Source organism: Rhinopithecus bieti, unplaced genomic scaffold (assembly GCF_001698545.2).
Source record: "Rhinopithecus bieti isolate Rb0 unplaced genomic scaffold, ASM169854v2 scaffold_62796, whole genome shotgun sequence".
Taxonomy (NCBI): domain Eukaryota; kingdom Metazoa; phylum Chordata; class Mammalia; order Primates; family Cercopithecidae; genus Rhinopithecus; species Rhinopithecus bieti.
The window spans coordinates 89030-109290 of NW_016823649.1; the positions used below are offsets into that span (position 1 = coordinate 89030).

Consider the following 20261-nt stretch of genomic DNA (forward strand, 5'->3'; position numbering starts at 1 on the left):
GTTACCCAGTTCCAAAGTGGCTTCCACATTTTCATGTATCTTTATAGCAATGCCCCACTTCTCTGGTAACAATTTTCTGTGTTTGTTTGTTCTCACATGGCTGTAAAGAACTACCTGAAACTGGGTACTTTATGAAGAAAAGAGGTTTAATTGACTCACAGTTCTGCAGGCTGTACAGGAAGCATGGCTGGGAGGCCTCAGGAAACTTACAATCATGGTGGAAGGTGAGGGGAAGCAAGCACATCTTACCATGGCAAAGCAGGAGAAAGTGAAGGTGGAAGTGCTACACACTTTTAAACCACCAGATCTTGTGAGAGCTCAGTCACTTTCAGGAAAACAGCAAAGGGGAATTCGCCCCCATGATCCGATCACCTCCCACTAGGTCCCTCCCCTAACATTGGGAATTATAATTCAACATAAGATTTGGGGGGGGACACAGAGCCAAACCATATCACCTCCTATATATCCTCTACACACCTATGCTTCCTTCTTTTGATACTTGAATGGTTTCATATTCTAAATTTAGTACTTACATATTTTGAGTTTATCTTGATGACCTTCTGACAACATGACATATAGACACAAATTTATCTTTTCCCAAGTTCTATCTAGTTGTCCCAATACCATTTATTTAAAAATTCATCTTTTCGTCAATGACTTTTGCTGTCACTTTATTAGATATCAGATTTCCATATGCATTTGGGTATATTTCTGGGCTTTTTATACTCTTCCATCATTTTATCTATTTAAATACAACATTACACCATTTTAATTATAGAAGTTCTACAGTATATTTTAATATCTGGTAAGGGGCAAGTCCCTCCCCTCAACCCTTATTGCTCTTGCTTATTTCTTGGTAGAAGACTTTTAGAAGGAAGTTTTCTGGATGCTGATTTCTGATGAACGTGATCTTTTCCCTAGAGCTGAAATATGCTAATACCGTGATGCGCTTTGATTATGTCTGGCTTCGAGACCACTGCCGCTCAGCATCGTGCTACAACTCTAAGACTCACCAGCGCAGCCTGGATACTGCCAGTGTGGATTTATGTATCAAGCCAAAGAACATTCGTCTGGATGAGACCACACTCTTCTTTACTTGTGAGTGGACAGGAGACTTGATCTTCTTTGGGGGTACTCTTCTGAAGGACAATTATTTTGTGGAAAATGGTTTGTTCCTTTCAAAAATAGGTTAATAGTTATTTTTCTTTTTTTCTTGTTTTGGAAGGATTTTTTGAAACTTTTTTCTTCATATAAAAGTGTTACAATCCACAGCTAACATTATACTTAATGGTGAGACTGAATGCTTTCCCTCTAAGACAGGGAACATGGCAAGGATGCCCACTCTTACCACTATTATTTAACATCCACTCTCACCACTCTTATTTATCATAGTACTGGAAATTATATTACAGTAAGTCAAGAAAAATTAATAAAATCTGTACACAAAACTCTTTATTTGCAGATACATGATAGCCTAACATAGACTACCTCAAGTAATCTGTAATAAAACCATGAAAACTAATAAATAAGTTCAGTAAGGTCACAGGACACAAGATCAACAGACAAAAATCAATCATATTTCTATATACTTAAACATGCAGAAACTGAAATGAAAAATGACCATTTCAGTAGCTTCAAATAAATTTAAATATTTAGGTATAATCTAACAAAATATGTATAGGATCTATATTATAAAATTATTAAATGCTGATGAAAGAAATCAAAGAAGACATAAATACATGGAGAAGCAAATCATGTTCATGGATTGGAAGACTCAACATAGTAATGATGTCAGTTTTCTCCAAATTGATCTATAGTTTTAATGTAATTCCTGTCAAAATATAAGCAAGATTTTTTAATAATTATAAACAAGCTTGCTCTAAAATTTAAATGGAAATATACAGGCCCTAGGAAAGCCAACACAATTTTTAAAATGAAGAATTAAGTGGGAAGAAATCACTTCCTGATGTTAAGACTGCAGTAATCAAGACAATGTGGTATTGGTGGAGGGACAGATACATAGATCAATGGAATAGAATAGAGAACCCAGAAATAGATCCACAGAAATATAGTCAACTTATCTTTGGCAAAAGTGCAAAAGCCATTCAATGGAGGAAAGATAGTCTTTTCAATAATTGGTGCCGGAGCAATTGGATGTCCATAATGAAAAAATAAAAGAACCTCAACCCAAGTCTCACACCTTATATAAAAACCAACTCATAGTAGATTGTGGATGTAAATGTAAAACATAAACCTATAAAACTTCAAGAAAAGAACATATGAGAACATCTTAAGGTCCTGACTTGCACTAGGACTAAACTCTCAAAACTCAGCATAGAAAACAAGCAATACAATTTAAAAATGGATAAAAGATATGCTCAGACATTTTCCTGAATAGGATATACAGATGGCAAATAAACGCATGAAAAGATGTTCAACATTATTAGCTGTTAGAGAAATGAAAGTTAATATCACAATGAGATTGCACTACATACCTATCAGAATGACTAAATTAAAAAACAGCAACTACACCAAATACTAGAGAAGATGCAGAGAAATTCTATCACTCATACATTGCTTATAGGAATGTAAAATGGTACACTCTAGAAAACAGTTTGGTAATTTCTTACAAAAAAACCAAACATGCAACCCAGAAATCACATTTCTGGGCATTTATCCCAAAGAAATGAAAACTTATGTTCACATAAAACCCTGTACATTAATGTTCACATCAGCCTTATTTGTAACAACCAATAACTGGAAACTACCCAATGGTTGAATGGTTAAACAAACCATCCATATAATAAAATGCTACTCAGCAATGAAAAGGAACGAACTAATGACACATAACTTGGAAGAACCTCAGTTAAATTATACTGAAGTGAAAAAGCCAATCTGCATGATTTCATTTATGTAACAGTCATGAAATAACATAATTATAGAGAACAGATGATTGGTTGCCAGGAGTTAGAGATGCGGGGGTAGGAGGTGGCAGATGTAGCTATAAAAGGGTAACACGAAGGAGTCATGGTGGAGTATCTTGATTGTGGTGGTGGTTACACAAAGTTACACATGTAATTACACTGCAAAGAATTATGCACACAAATGAACATATGTTTAACTGGTTAAATCTGAATAAGCCCAATGGATTGTACCAATACCACTTTCTTGGTTTGGGTATTGTAGTGTGGCTATATAACATGTTAACATCAAGGAAGGCTTGGAGAAGAGCTCATGGGACTTTCCTACACATTTCTTTTCAACATCCTATGAATCTATTATCTCCAAAAAAAAAGTTAAAAGAAAAGCATTGGAGGAAAACATGCCTACAATGCATGCATTGACTACTAATTTATGTACAATAGAAAAAAATGCCATAGAAAGGTTTATTTAAAAACAGGCAAAATATTAGCAAAATGTATGCCAAAGACTAAAAATCCTTAATATGTAAGGTGCTATTGCTAAATTGTAAGAAAAGTACAAGTATTCCAATAGAAAAATGTGAGAAAGGACTGAACGGACAAATCATTAAAGCAGGAGTCAGCAAACATTTTCTGTAAAGAGCCAGATGGTAAATATTTTTAAACTTTGTGGGCTATGTGAGTGAATGGAACTATAAACAATATGTAACAAAATGGACAGATGTGTTCTGAAACAGGCATTACAAAACCAAGCACCAGATTTGACTCATAAACCATAGTTTGGTAGCCCCTGCATTAAAGAAACATAGATGTCTAACAAATATAAAAAGTATTCTTATTAGCCTTATTAGTAAGCAAATAAGTTAAAATTATTACAAGATAGCCGTTCTACTTTAGTTACCAAATTAGAAAAAAATATATTTTAAGTATATTTTGATGGACACAATATGTGCTGTTGGAAGGAATGAAGATAAGTAGACTTGCTAGAACAGTAATTTGATTATTGTATCAGAACTCTTAAAGTTTATATCTTTGAAATTTCTAAATACAAAGATACAAACCTTTAGAAATGTAAATACACATCCCCTATTTCTAGAATTATTTAGAAATATGGGTTTAAAGATCATCACTAATAATAATGAGGAACAATTTTTAAAATAAATTACATACGCAGAAGAATAGATCGTTATGGTAAATCTTGGTAGTGGTACATTTTTGTAAGCTTTAAAAATTAATTTTAATGAAGGTTTGAATTTTTTAAAATGATAAAATTAATTTAAAAGATGTTAAAATGTTAAGCGACATGGCACGAGTCCCAATTTTATAATATGCTAATTACATAACATATTTAATATATATATAGAAATTACAGTAAAATAGGAGAATATTATAGAAAAACTGGAAGGAATGATGCTAGGATGTCCCAATCATAGTTTTCATCTGGGTGGATAGAACGATAAACAGGTGACTTCTTAATTTCCCTCATACTTTTTATGCTTTCCAAATTATCCAAAGTGTGATACTTTTTTTACAATGGGAGGGAGGAAAGAGAGAGAGAGAAGTAAAAAGGAGAGACAAGTTGTCAACATAGCCTTTCACTCCTTCTGCTGCTTCCTTTGCTTATCCTGAAGATTTTCTAAAGCATTTTGGGGTTGGTTTTCAACTTTTTTAGGGTAGGGGTGCACAGCAGGTGAAGCCACTTACAAAGTCACTTTACTGTATTGTGTTGATGTCATATAATTAGACAGCAATGTCCTATATCATGTAGAAGAGGAAGGCAGTACTGAACTTCTAGCAGCAAGAAGTTGGGTTTCTAGTACCACCTATAGTACTTAGTTGTGTGATCTTGAGTGAGTCACTGACTTTTTCTCCATCTGTAAAATAAAGATTAGCCCCTTCTACCTCAAACATTCTGAGTTCCTATATAGATGGAAGACAGGGATGGGGGCAAGGGGAGAGAGTGCCAAGTAGGTTTGTAAAAGCCTACTCGGATTATCATTCTTTGATGACTTGATGAATTTTCCAGAAGGTCTTTTACTATGTAACTATAATTCTGTAAATTTATTTAGCCTCTGGGAAGATTTACTTGTTCATTCATTTATTCATGCATACCACTCAAACCACACATATTTCTGTCTCAGAAACATTCTAGGCACTCATTTTAATTTGGTTTCATAAACAATATAGTACTGGATAACTGATTGCTAAGAAAAAGATTCTTAACTAGTTGTAACCAATTATAATTTGTAACCAATTACAAATATTGACATTATTTATAATTATTATTTTAGTGCCTTTTATTTTCCCCTTAAAAGGGCCAGATGGTCATGTGACTAAATATGATTTGAATTGGCTGGTGAAAACAGCTATGAAGGGCAGAAACAAAAGTCATCCAGCCTAGAATACTATGGAATGCTGAAATCTACCAGCAAGCCCAAGTTCCATATGTGGATTGCCAGAGCTTCTTAGAAACCAACGAGGGACTGAAGAAGTTTCTGCAAAACTTTCTGCTCTATGGAATTGCATTTGTAGAAAATGTCCCTCCCACTCAAGAGCACACAGAGAAGTTGGCAGAAAGGATCAGCTTAATCAGGTAATTCATTTCTTTCCTAAAATCCACAGTACTATAATTAATTTCCAGAGCATGAGCACCAATAAATAAATGTAACAGGTATGGTCACCCTCATTTTCAATCCAGAATATTTTGTAGCATGAATAAGGGGACTCCCATTTGCAGTGCTTTATTTGAAGTCTGGATTTCTAATCTCTAAATACACTTATGTGTAAAATATAATGATGACTACACAGTCGTTGGTAATATGTTTCTAACCCAGTGATCCCAAGTGACAGGTATTATTGTACACTGGAAAAAAACACTGACTGTAAGGAGAACTGGATAGTAGTCTGAGTTCTACCATCAAGTAGTTGTGTGACCATAGGCATGTCCATTACACACACACACACCCGACCCCCACTGTCCTCTATTTTCTCATCTGTTCAATTTGACCTTCTGTGATTCCTATGGCTTGATTCAGAGACTGATTGTTAATAATACTGCCTTAGAAGGCTATATAGCATTCAGCCAGCACATTCCCATGCATTATTAGTAATCCTGATCAGTGTGTTTTGTCCCCGTTTTGCTGATGAGGCACTGACACTCAAATATACCAAGTGTCTTGCCCAGGAGTGCTCTACTAGTAAACAATAGAACTTGAATTCAAATAGCCCAGGTTTCCTAATCTTAAATACATTGTTCTTTTCATTACCATTCCACACTTCTGGGTGGTATATAGATTAATCTTCTATAGTATTAAGTGTGATGTCAACCTACTTTATTATAATTGGTACTTTCCTTTTACTTAATAAGATCCAGATATAGCTCATTTTGTAGTAGATAGCATGCTGGATCTTCTGCCCTGTGCTGGTAGAGCATAATTAACAGCATCTGTGAGCCCTCAGGTGCCTCAGTTTGAGAATTTTCAAGTGAAAGAAACTGTGCTGGTAAGCAATAAATTGAGACAGCTTTAGGGATGATAGTTCAAAAGGAAGAGCATTTCCTATTTGAATTTCAAGGGTTCAGAAAATAAGATGAACTTTGAAAGCTAAAGAATTAAAGTGACCTTTAGTCAGATTTGAGCCCACCAGGAAAATAATTACAAAATCAAAATATATGATGTATACTTCAAGGAGAGGCACAACAACAATGGTACAGCAAGTCTCACCAAATACTTGCTAACAGAAACTATACTGTTCTCTTTTCCTTAATTCCTCCATGTCCAAAAGATGAGTGAGGATCTACATTAATCACTTCTGTGTCTTATAAAGAATATGAGAACTCTCCAATCATCCTTGCAAATTGGATTATACAAAATACTAGGAAATGACCACCATTATTGAAACAATGGTACTAATGAAAGACAACAGCTATAAAAATAGTAAATAAAGTTAAAAAAATCACTTCTAGAAGCAGCTACATCATCTTTTACTGTGAAAGAAAGGTGAGCATAGAAAAGAACCTTGAATTTATGAAGGCTATGAAAACTGGGCACATAATCAGAGTGGGATAATTCTCTAAGCTTTCATAATACAATATTATACTTCCACAGTTTTCTCCCCAATTTTCTAGAATGTTAATAAGTGAGAGAATTGTCAAGACTAGCGTGTTCAACTGTTATTTTCACCTTATGGATGAAATTCTGGAACCAAAAAAATCTATTGTTATTTGTGAGTAACTAAAGAAGGTATTGGAAAGAGTTTTGAAAGACAAGAATGAACATTTCAAATAGCTAACAGGTCTTTCTTTATTTCATCTAACAGAGAAACCATTTATGGGAGGATGTGGTATTTCACTTCAGACTTCTCCAGAGGCGACACTGCATACACCAAGCTAGCTCTGGATCGGCACACTGACACTACCTATTTTCAAGAGCCCTGTGGGTAGGTGGATTAGATTTTTACAGTGTAAGGTCTTTATATGTGATAGTCTTGAGTGGTTTCTTAATTATTTTCCATTCTATTTGAACCAAGATCATATCTGCTGCTGGGGATTTGTATGACTTTCTTTCTCTTCCCCTAGAAACATGATCATTTTGAAATACCTTAACTCAGTTTTTAGATTCTGTATTAGGCCATTCTTGCATTGCTATAAATAAATACCCGAGACTGGGTAATTTATTTAAAAAAGAGATTTAATTGTCTCATGGTTCTGCAAGCTATACAGAAAGCATAACAGCATCTTCTTCTGGGAAGGCCTCAGGGAACTTCCAATCATGGTGGAAAGTGAGTGGGGAGCAAACAGTTCACATGACAAAAACAGGAGCAAGTGAGAGAGAGTCATGGAGGAGGTACCACACACTTTAAAACAGCCAGCTGTCACAGGAACTCACTCACTATCTGAAGACAGCACCAAGCCATGAGGGATCCACCTCTATGACCCAAACACTTCCCACCAGGCCCTACTTCCAGCATTGGAGATTACAATTCAACATGAGATTTTGGTGGGGATAAATATCCAAACTATATCAGACTCCTAGGAATAAAATATTTTTAACTGATTGAAAATTCATCTTACTATATAAATGGAGTCCTAATTTTGTTAATTATTAAAATGTAATTTTACATTTTTCAAAGTAATTATAAGTTATCCCCCAAAAAAGTATTGCCTAACCATTAGTTTTGAAATTTGTACAGACTTCTTGCATTTAGTTATTAACATATTGGAAAAGTGTCGTCATGCAAACACTTTGAGTATGCTGCTTTGAGTATGGCATTAAGAAGAATTTGAATCTGATTTACAAGAAGTTGGAGAGGAGGAATAATGGAAGAATAACTTTTTCACATGGAATAAGATGCTTTTGAGCCAAAGATGATACATACTATACTCAATTTTCCTACCATTTGCTCCTCAGTAGAGGCACCTCTGTGGTTATTCTGTTGTTGTTGATCTCACTTCTGCATATAGATGATAAGCCTGAGACACAAAGATATGAGTAAAATGAGTGCACATAGATTTATGGAGACTATATGAGGATGATAATATGCAATTGCTCATGGTTACACTGATTTTCTTTAAGGGTTTGTAACTTAAGAATGTTATCAATATATGGAGAGATCAACAGCCCTGCATCCTTATTCTAGTGGATACAGAAGGAAAAAAGAGGAAATGGGATAAGAAGCAGCTGTACAGGGGTTGAGGTTCAAATACTGACTAGCTCTTCCCTTTATGACCAACACCAGAGATAAACAACTGTCGGTGGCTTCAATTTAATTGTTTGTAATCAATGGCAAGGACCAAGTAGATTAGCAGTGTGGTAATAGCAGTTAAGAGTTCAGACTATGTCATCAGCCAGACCCAGATTTGCATCCCAGCCTAAACATGTATTAAATTTGTGATCTTGGACAAGTAACTTAATTTCTCTGTGCTTCAGTTTCCTCATCTGTAAAATGGGACTAGTAATAAAACCTATCCATTAGCATTGCTAAGGAATTAAATTATATGATCATACTGCCTGACACAAACTAAGTGTTTAATAAATATTAGGTATAATTTTCATTATTTTATTCATTTTAATCACCATCTTCATTGTTATATGCTTTGCTCTCTCTAAAGCTACCTTTGCTCTGGATCTCATCCTTTCCAGCTTCCTGGGGATTTCTCTCTCCTCTATCTTCAGCCTTTCCATACCTATTGACTCCTTCCTATCAGCCTCCCATATCTTAATTCTCTATTTTTGTACTTCCTTGGACTCTACCTCTGTCTAGCTACAGCCATATTTTTCTCTTCCACTTTATGGCTAAGATTATTAAAAGAATAATAACTACATTCAATATATTTTCATTCTCACTTCCCATTTACTCAAACCCATAGGCATCTAGTTTTCCCAACCCACCCCTTACCACAATTAAAGTTACTCTCTCTAACATCACCAGCAACTAATTGTGATATCCAGTGTGTACTGTCATCTTACTTGACCCCTGAGACATACTCTTAACCACTACTAAGTTTCTTAAATATTCCTTCTTTCCTAGTTTCCTTCCTATATATCTGACCATTTTTCCTCAGCCTCCTTTGCTGACTTGTTTTGTCTATTTCCTAAATATTATCCTTCCTCAAGGTTTTCTCCTTATCCCTCTTTTCTTACCTGAAATGATCTCCCCAAATGACCTCTTCCATGCTCTTGGCTTTAGCTATCACTTGTAACAAAATCCACCTCTCTTCCTTAAACATCTTAACTGGTAACTAAAAAACCCTGACCTAGAAGTTTCACAGAAATTTCAATATAGCCAGGCTTACCTTTCTCTTTTTAATTGTATTTATATTATATTAGATTGTCCTTGATTTTACTCCATCTTTTTATTTCTTATTTTAATTTGCTGTTTACTTTTTATTAGTTTTGCTTATTTGACTAAATTACTATTAATTTTATTTCCCCTCATTAATTTGAAAATTCTACCTTAGTTTTCTGGTCAATTAATAGTCACCTTACCTTTCCCTGTTAACATATTCAGACATATATGATTAGCTGTTCTAACATGCCTCTAAACTGGACTCCTTCCTCAACCTCTCATACTTCCTCATTATCATTCAATAGCATATTTGCCTGTAATCTCGGTCTTAGTGAACAACATTATCATTTTTCAGGTGCCCAAGTGAGAAACCTGGAGTTATTCTAGATTCTTGCCTGTCCTTCAGTTATCAAATTCTGCTACTTCTACCTCAGTATCTCTCAGGCGTGTCTTCTTCTCTATAATGCCCCTTTCTGAGTTCAAGCTCTCAATATTTTTCTTTACTATTTCAGTTATTCAAGNAATGACCACCATTATTGAAACAATGGTACTAATGAAAGACAACAGCTATAAAATAGTAAATAAAGTTAAAAAAATCACTTCTAGAAGCAGCTACATCATCTTTTACTGTGAAAGAAAGGTGAGCATAGAAAAGAACCTTGAATTTATGAAGGCTATGAAAACTGGGCACATAATCAGAGTGGGATAATTCTCTAAGCTTTCATAATACAATATTATACTTCCACAGTTTTCTCCCCAATTTTCTAGAATGTTAATAAGTGAGAGAATTGTCAAGACTAGCGTGTTCAACTGTTATTTTCACCTTATGGATGAAATTCTGGAACCAAAAAAATCTATTGTTATTTGTGAGTAACTAAAGAAGGTATTGGAAAGAGTTTTGAAAGACAAGAATGAACATTTCAAATAGCTAACAGGTCTTTCTTTATTTCATCTAACAGAGAAACCATTTATGGGAGGATGTGGTATTTCACTTCAGACTTCTCCAGAGGCGACACTGCATACACCAAGCTAGCTCTGGATCGGCACACTGACACTACCTATTTTCAAGAGCCCTGTGGGTAGGTGGATTAGATTTTACAGTGTAAGGTCTTTATATGTGATAGTCTTGAGTGGTTTCTTAATTATTTTCCATTCTATTTGAACCAAGATCATATCTGCTGCTGGGGATTTGTATGACTTTCTTTCTCTTCCCCTAGAAACATGATCATTTTGAAATACCTTAACTCAGTTTTAGATTCTGTATTAGGCCATTCTTGCATTGCTATAAATAAATACCCGAGACTGGGTAATTTATTTAAAAAAGAGATTTAATTGTCTCATGGTTCTGCAAGCTATACAGAAAGCATAACAGCATCTTCTTCTGGGAAGGCCTCAGGGAACTTCCAATCATGGTGGAAAGTGAGTGGGGAGCAAACAGTTCACATGACAAAACAGGAGCAAGTGAGAGAGAGTCATGGAGGAGGTACCACACACTTTAAAACAGCCAGCTGTCACAGGAACTCACTCACTATCTGAAGACAGCACCAAGCCATGAGGGATCCACCTCTATGACCCAAACACTTCCCACCAGGCCCTACTTCCAGCATTGGAGATTACAATTCAACATGAGATTTTGGTGGGGATAAATATCCAAACTATATCAGACTCCTAGGAATAAAATATTTTAACTGATTGAAAATTCATCTTACTATATAAATGGAGTCCTAATTTTGTTAATTATTAAAATGTAATTTTACATTTTCAAAGTAATTATAAGTTATCCCCAAAAAAGTATTGCCTAACCATTAGTTTTGAAATTTGTACAGACTTCTTGCATTTAGTTATTAACATATTGGAAAAGTGTCGTCATGCAAACACTTTGAGTATGCTGCTTTGAGTATGGCATTAAGAAGAATTTGAATCTGATTTACAAGAAGTTGGAGAGGAGGAATAATGGAAGAATAACTTTTCACATGGAATAAGATGCTTTTGAGCCAAAGATGATACATACTATACTCAATTTTCCTACCATTTGCTCCTCAGTAGAGGCACCTCTGTGGTTATTCTGTTGTTGTTGATCTCACTTCTGCATATAGATGATAAGCCTGAGACACAAAGATATGAGTAAAATGAGTGCACATAGATTTATGGAGACTATATGAGGATGATAATATGCAATTGCTCATGGTTACACTGATTTTCTTTAAGGGTTTGTAACTTAAGAATGTTATCAATATATGGAGAGATCAACAGCCCTGCATCCTTATTCTAGTGGATACAGAAGGAAAAAAGAGGAAATGGGATAAGAAGCAGCTGTACAGGGGTTGAGGTTCAAATACTGACTAGCTCTTCCCTTTATGACCAACACCAGAGATAAACAACTGTCGGTGGCTTCAATTTAATTGTTTGTAATCAATGGCAAGGACCAAGTAGATTAGCAGTGTGGTAATAGCAGTTAAGAGTTCAGACTATGTCATCAGCCAGACCCAGATTTGCATCCCAGCCTAAACATGTATTAAATTTGTGATCTTGGACAAGTAACTTAATTTCTCTGTGCTTCAGTTTCCTCATCTGTAAAATGGGACTAGTAATAAAACCTATCCATTAGCATTGCTAAGGAATTAAATTATATGATCATACTGCCTGACACAAACTAAGTGTTTAATAAATATTAGGTATAATTTTCATTATTTTATTCATTTTAATCACCATCTTCATTGTTATATGCTTTGCTCTCTCTAAAGCTACCTTTGCTCTGGATCTCATCCTTTCCAGCTTCCTGGGGATTTCTCTCTCCTCTATCTTCAGCCTTTCCATACCTATTGACTCCTTCCTATCAGCCTCCCATATCTTAATTCTCTATTTTGTACTTCCTTGGACTCTACCTCTGTCTAGCTACAGCCATATTTTCTCTTCCACTTTATGGCTAAGATTATTAAAAGAATAATAACTACATTCAATATATTTTCATTCTCACTTCCCATTTACTCAAACCCATAGGCATCTAGTTTTCCCAACCCACCCCTTACCACAATTAAAGTTACTCTCTCTAACATCACCAGCAACTAATTGTGATATCCAGTGTGTACTGTCATCTTACTTGACCCCTGAGACATACTCTTAACCACTACTAAGTTTCTTAAATATTCCTTCTTTCCTAGTTTCCTTCCTATATATCTGACCATTTTCCTCAGCCTCCTTTGCTGACTTGTTTTGTCTATTTCCTAAATATTATCCTTCCTCAAGGTTTTCTCCTTATCCCTCTTTTCTTACCTGAAATGATCTCCCCAAATGACCTCTTCCATGCTCTTGGCTTTAGCTATCACTTGTAACAAAATCCACCTCTCTTCCTTAAACATCTTAACTGGTAACTAAAAAACCCTGACCTAGAAGTTTCACAGAAATTTCAATATAGCCAGGCTTACCTTTCTCTTTTAATTGTATTTATATTATATTAGATTGTCCTTGATTTTACTCCATCTTTTATTTCTTATTTTAATTTGCTGTTTACTTTTATTAGTTTTGCTTATTTGACTAAATTACTATTAATTTTATTTCCCCTCATTAATTTGAAAATTCTACCTTAGTTTTCTGGTCAATTAATAGTCACCTTACCTTTCCCTGTTAACATATTCAGACATATATGATTAGCTGTTCTAACATGCCTCTAAACTGGACTCCTTCCTCAACCTCTCATACTTCCTCATTATCATTCAATAGCATATTTGCCTGTAATCTCGGTCTTAGTGAACAACATTATCATTTTCAGGTGCCCAAGTGAGAAACCTGGAGTTATTCTAGATTCTTGCCTGTCCTTCAGTTATCAAATTCTGCTACTTCTACCTCAGTATCTCTCAGGCGTGTCTTCTTCTCTATAATGCCCCTTTCTGAGTTCAAGCTCTCAATATTTTTCTTTACTATTTCAGTTATTCAAGTTGTCTTCCAAGTTTTTTTGTCACACTGCTTCTTACCAGTCCATGTTCCACACTATCAACATAATGGACTCTTTAAAATATTGATATGGTCATAGAGTTTCACAGTTTAAAATCATTTTGTGGTACTCTGTGCTATGCCAATAGGAACTTCTTACTCTCTTCCTTAAATATACCTTGTTTTACATTGGTATCTTTGGTCATGCTTTCTCTCTGCCTAGAATGCCTTCTCCTCATCTCAATCTCCTTCTTCTCCAATTCTTGCTCATTCTTTAAGATTAGTCAAAACAATTTCCATTCTCCAAAACATTTCTTTATACAACACTCCACTAGAACAGATCGCTCCTTTGTTTATGACCCCACTATATCTTGTATGCAACTTTATTATAGTACCTATCATATTTTATTTGGTATTTATTTACTTTATCTCTTCTTACTAGACTATGAGCTTCTTGAAAATATAGGTTATGTATTATTCATGCCTGTATTCCCAGGGCCCAGCACATATAAGCTTCAATATATGTTAGATATGTTTAGAAGAAACCTCTAGTGGCATTAATATTTCAAAACACAAAAAAGTACAACTGCCTATGAGGGGAAAACAATTAGGAAATGAGATTTCCAATTAGGAAATGAAAAGAAAAGGATAAGTAGATTCAGTAAACCTTTTATATATAATTTCTAGAATTTTGATATGTTCTCTCTTCCACTGAACAGAAGAATTTTCTTTTCTCTCTTTAGCATTCAAGTGTTTCATTGTCTTAAACATGAGGGAACTGGTGGCAGGACACTGCTAGTAGATGGATTCTATGCAGCAGAACAGGTACTTCAAAAGGCACCTGAGGAATTTGAACTCCTCAGTAAAGTGCCATTGAAGCATGAATATATTGAAGATGTTGGAGAATGTCACAACCACATGATTGGGGTTGGGCCAGTGTTAAATATCTACCCATGGAATAAAGAGCTGTATTTGATCAGGTAAGTATCAGAGAACTATCCCCAATTGTAATATGTTTGCCAAAGGTTAGCCTTCTAATGTAACAAAAATCCCTAAGATTCTTATATCTGCTACATTTTAATCTTGCTATTCCATAGCTTTTTATTATCAAACAGTTTGTATTCTTCTTATAATTCCCATGGAATAATAAATAGCCATCAACCAAAGAATACTAGGTTTATTTTGGAGGTGGGGTCAAATATTAGAGGTAGTATTTTTTAAATGAAACATTATTAAAATGAAAAACAGTTATTAAATTATCCTCAGTGACCAGCTAGGTTACCCAACAACATTTATGTCTCTAGCCCAGATTTATGCAAAGCTCTTCACCAGTNTATATAATTTCTAGAATTTTGATATGTTCTCTCTTCCACTGAACAGAAGAATTTTCTTTTCTCTCTTTAGCATTCAAGTGTTTCATTGTCTTAAACATGAGGGAACTGGTGGCAGGACACTGCTAGTAGATGGATTCTATGCAGCAGAACAGGTACTTCAAAAGGCACCTGAGGAATTTGAACTCCTCAGTAAAGTGCCATTGAAGCATGAATATATTGAAGATGTTGGAGAATGTCACAACCACATGATTGGGGTTGGGCCAGTGTTAAATATCTACCCATGGAATAAAGAGCTGTATTTGATCAGGTAAGTATCAGAGAACTATCCCCAATTGTAATATGTTTGCCAAAGGTTAGCCTTCTAATGTAACAAAATCCCTAAGATTCTTATATCTGCTACATTTTAATCTTGCTATTCCATAGCTTTTATTATCAAACAGTTTGTATTCTTCTTATAATTCCCATGGAATAATAAATAGCCATCAACCAAAGAATACTAGGTTTATTTTGGAGGTGGGGTCAAATATTAGAGGTAGTATTTTTTAAATGAAACATTATTAAAATGAAAACAGTTATTAAATTATCCTCAGTGACCAGCTAGGTTACCCAACAACATTTATGTCTCTAGCCCAGATTTATGCAAAGCTCTTCACCAGTGTATTCAATTGACTACTGATATCACAACTTGCATATTTTGTAGAATATAAAACATATCATATTCAAACCTGAACTCATCACTTCTACTCATTTTAAACCTACTTCTCCACTTGTTTTCCCATTTTCATTGAATGGCACCACCATCCACTAAGTTTCCCAAGCCATAAACATCATATTTAATTTTTCCCTCTCCCTTATATTACATAACCAGTCTTATCAACTCAACCTCCTATATTTTTCTCCAACTGTCCCCTGCTTTCTATCTACAATGCCTCTTCTTGCAGTGAGACTACTCTTCTGTCCCATGGCTAAAGTTATAACTGATGTCCTTGCTTCCACCATGAGCCCTCTTCTATTCATTTCTCATGCTGTAGCTAGAACATTCTTTCTGAAATACAAGTCTTATCTTTTGCTCCCATTTTAAGATCCTTCTAAACCTCCCCAGTGTCTTTCAGAGAAAGACTAGAGTCCTTCCTTATGGCTTTTAAGGTTCTGTATGATCTGATCCCTTCTTCCTCTTCTAGCATATGATTCATGTTTTCCATACATTCTGCCCTAGCTATACTAAACTACTTTGGGTTTCTGGAGCCAATTATTTTGCATCTTGCAGCCAAGCTTTTTACTATGCTTTTTTTTTGCAGATGGATTACCCCTCCTGCTTCTGCTTATTCCAAGCAAACTGTTACTGTGCATTAATTCAGTTTACTCAGCAAATATTCCATGAGCATCTACCAAGAGTGATGCTCTGTTCTTGACACTGGAGATGAAACTGTAAGCACGACAGACAAAAATTCCTGGCCCTCTTGGAATTCTCATTATAGTGACAAGAGAGAATAATTAAAAATAAATAAGCAAATATATAATATATCAAATGGTGATAAGTACTAGGGAAAAACAAAAGAGCAAGGAAGGAGATATGGGGTGAAGAGGCAGGGTGAAGATAGCAGTAAAACATGACATACTACAAAGAGTACAGGCTTTGTAATCAGAAGGAGTTCAGTGTGAAATCCTGACTGCCATTTATTGATTTTGGCCTTGGACAAGTCATTTAACCTGCTAGTCATGAGTTTCCAGTTACAGTAATAATACCTTCTGTGCCCACGTGTTGTGAAGATAAAAATTAATTGTTATCCTTACCTTTACCCCTGGCTTGTAGTAGGAACTGTGTAAATATTAATTTACTTCCCTCGGATAAGTTCCTCTGGGAAACTCTCGCTCTGTTATCTCTCATATATCTAAGTGCCTAAAACAATGAGTAGTAACTCAATATTTTCCCAACATTTTATTATGAATATTTCTAAATATATAGAAAAGTTGAAAACATTTAACACAGAAAACCCATAGACTTACATCTAGATTCTACCATTAAGATATTTCTATACTTGCTTTATCACCTATCTTCCCATCTATCCATTCATCAGTTAATCTTATTTTCAGTGAATTTTAAAGTATAATACATTGAAGGTATCAGTACATAGCTCCCTAAAATACTTCAACATTTGTATCATTAAGTAGAGTACAATATTTGCTTACAGCTTTTTTAAAGTTACAATGTATATGTACTGATGTTTAAAATATTAAATATACACTCACTGAGTTTTGACAAATACATATACCTATGTAACCCAAACCCTTATCAAGATATAAAATATTACTATCACTACAGGAAGTACTCTTATACTCCTGCACATACATCTCAGAGGAACCCATAGTTTGAATTATTTTTTTAACACTATAGATTAGATTTTTGCCTGTTCTGTTTATTTATTCTTTTATGAATAGACACCTGGACTCTTTCCAGTTTCAGGTTATTATGAATAAAGTTGCTATGAACATTCATGTAAAAGTGTTTTTTTTCGGTATGTTTTCATTTTCATTTCACTAAAGTAGATACCTAGGAGTGGAACTGCTGGGTCATAGAGTAGGTGAGTGCTTAGTTTCATAAACAACTGCAACAAGTTTTACCAAAGTAGTTGTACCATTTTACACCATCATCAACAATGTATGAATTGTAGCTGCTCAAAGGACATGCCACACTCTTTTAAACAACCAGCTCTTGCATGAATTCAGAGGGAGAACTCACTCATTACTATGAGAGTGGCACCAAGCCACCCATGAGGGACCTGCCCCCATGATGAAAACACCTCCCACCAGGGCCCTACGAAAACTTGCTTGCTCTTTGCTTTGTTTGCTTATAATAGTCATTCCAGCGGCTATGAAGTGGTATCCTACGGTGATTTTTTTTTCCATTTTAAAAATGGATTTAGAGGGTACAAGTGCAGATTTCTTACATGCATATATTGCATCGTAGTGGAGTCTGGGCTTTTAGTGTACCATTCACCTGAATAGTGAACACTGCACCCAATAGGTAATTTTTCAACCCTTGTCAACTTCCCACCCTCCACCTTTTGTAGTCTCCAATGTCTATTATTCTATATGTCCATGTGTACCCATTGTTAAGCTCTCACTTACAAGTGAGAATACGTGATATTTGACTTTCTGTTTCTGAATCATTTTACTTAAGATAATGTACTCCAGTTCCATTCATGTTACTGTGAAACACATGACTTCATTATTTTTTGTGGCTGCATAGTATTCCATGTATATGTAAAATGTAGATGGGTAGATGTGCAGTAGTGAGATTGCTGGATCAAATGGTAGTTCTATTTTTAGTTCTTTGAGAAATCTCCATACTTTTTTCCATAAATGTTGTGATAATTTACATTCCCACTAACAGTGCATAAGCTTTACTTTTTTCTCCACATCCTCACCAACATCTGTTGTTTTTTGATTTTTAAATAATAGCTATTCTGACTGGTGTAAGATAGTATTGTGTGGTTTTAATTTGCATTTCTCTGATAATTAGTGATATTGAGCATCTTTTACATGTTTGTTGGCCACTTGTATGTCTTTCAAAAAACACCCATTCATGGCCCTTTGCCTACTTTTTAATGGCGTTACTTGTTTGTTTGTTTTTTCTTTTTTTTCTTGTTGAGTTGTTGGAGTTTCTTGCAGATTCTGGATATTAGCCTTTGTTAGATACATAATTTGGAACTATTTTTTCTCATTAGGTAGGTTTACTCTGTTGATTGTTTTTTTTGCTGTGTGGAAGGTTTTTAGCTTAACTGAGTCCCATCTGTTTATTTTTGTTTGTGTTGCATTTGCTTTGGAGGACTTGGTCATAAATTCTTTGCCTAAGCCAGGCCAATGTCCAGAAGAATTTTTCCTACATTTTCTTACAGGATTTTTACAGTTTCATGTCTAAAATATAAATCTTTAATCCATCTCGAGTTAATTTATGTATATGGTGAGAGATAGGGGTCCAGTTTCATTCTTCTACATATGGCTAGCCCGTTTTCCTAGCACCATATATTGAATAGGGTATTCTTTCCCTAATGTTTAATTTCGTTGATGTTGCAGAAGATCAGTTGTTAATAGGTACTTTTATTTCTGGGTTCACTATTCTGTTCCATTGGTCTATATGTCTATTTTTATACCAATATCATGATGTTTTGGTTGCTATAGCCTTGTAGTATAATTCAAAGTCAGAATGTAATACTTCAAGCTTTGTTCTTTTTGCTTAGGATTGGTTTGGCTATTCAGTCTCTTCTTTGGGTTTCATATGAATTTTAAGTTTTTTTAATTATGTGAAAAAATGTGTTGGTAATTTGATAGAGATTGCATTAAATCTGTAAATTGCTTGGAGCGGTGTGGTCATTTTAATAATATCGATTCTTTTGATCCATGAGCATGGGATGCTTTTTCATTTATTTGTGTCATACACAATCTTTTCATCAGTGTTTTGTAGTTCCTCTTGTAGAGATCTTTCACCTCCTCAATTAAATGTATTCCTAGGTGTTTTATTTTTTGTGGCTATTGTAAATGGGTTCTTCATTTGGTTCTTAGCTTGAATGATATTGGTGTAGAGAAATGCTACTGTGTTTTGTACATTGATTTTGTATCCTGAAACTTTACTGAAGTTCTTTATCAAGTCTAGGAGTCTTCTGGAAGGGTCTTTAGGAGTTTTATTGTACATTATTTGGGGTTTTCAACATAATGGGGTATTTTGCCTCCCTTATAATATGTATGCCTTTCACTTCTCTCTCCCTCTGCTTGCGCGCGCGCGTGTGTGCACGTGTTATTGCACTAGCTGGGACTTCTAGGACTAACAGTGAATAGTAGTGGTGAGAAAGGACATCCTTGACTTATTTCTGATTTTAGGGGAAAATTAATCAGTGGTTCACTGTAGGTTTTCCATGGATATCCTTTTTTAGAATAAGGAAATTTCCTTCTATTCCTAACATGCTGGGAATTTTATCATTAATTAATATTGAATTTTATTGAATGCCTTTTCTGCATTTATTTATATGATCATCTGATGTTTCTTATTTAGTATGACAATATAATAAAATACATTGGTTGATTTTTGAATGTTGAACCACCTTTGAATACCTGGGATAAACTCCACTTGATCTTGATGTATTATTATCTTTTTTATACATTGCTAGAGGTGATTGGCTAATGTCTTAGTAAGAATATTTGTGCCTATGTTTATGTGAGATATTGCTATTTAGTTTTTTTCTTGTAATATCTTTGTCTGAGTTTGGTATTAGGATGATGCTATCCTCATAAT

At 34.8% G+C, this 20261-nt stretch overlaps 1 protein-coding gene across 1 annotated transcript in view; it reads left to right on the forward strand.

Annotated features, from left to right (window-relative positions):
* Window positions 1–14876, forward strand: part of TMLHE (trimethyllysine hydroxylase, epsilon) — a 90562-nt gene extending 75686 nt beyond the window's left edge. The window contains 5 exon segments of the mRNA XM_017861687.1: window positions 922–1098; window positions 5237–5303; window positions 5305–5514; window positions 7239–7358; window positions 14381–14876. Coding sequence (XP_017717176.1) covers window positions 922–1098; window positions 5237–5303; window positions 5305–5514; window positions 7239–7358; window positions 14381–14621 — 815 coding nt within the window. The 3' untranslated portion in view covers window positions 14622–14876.
* The last annotated feature ends 5385 nt before the right edge of the window (window positions 14877–20261 follow it).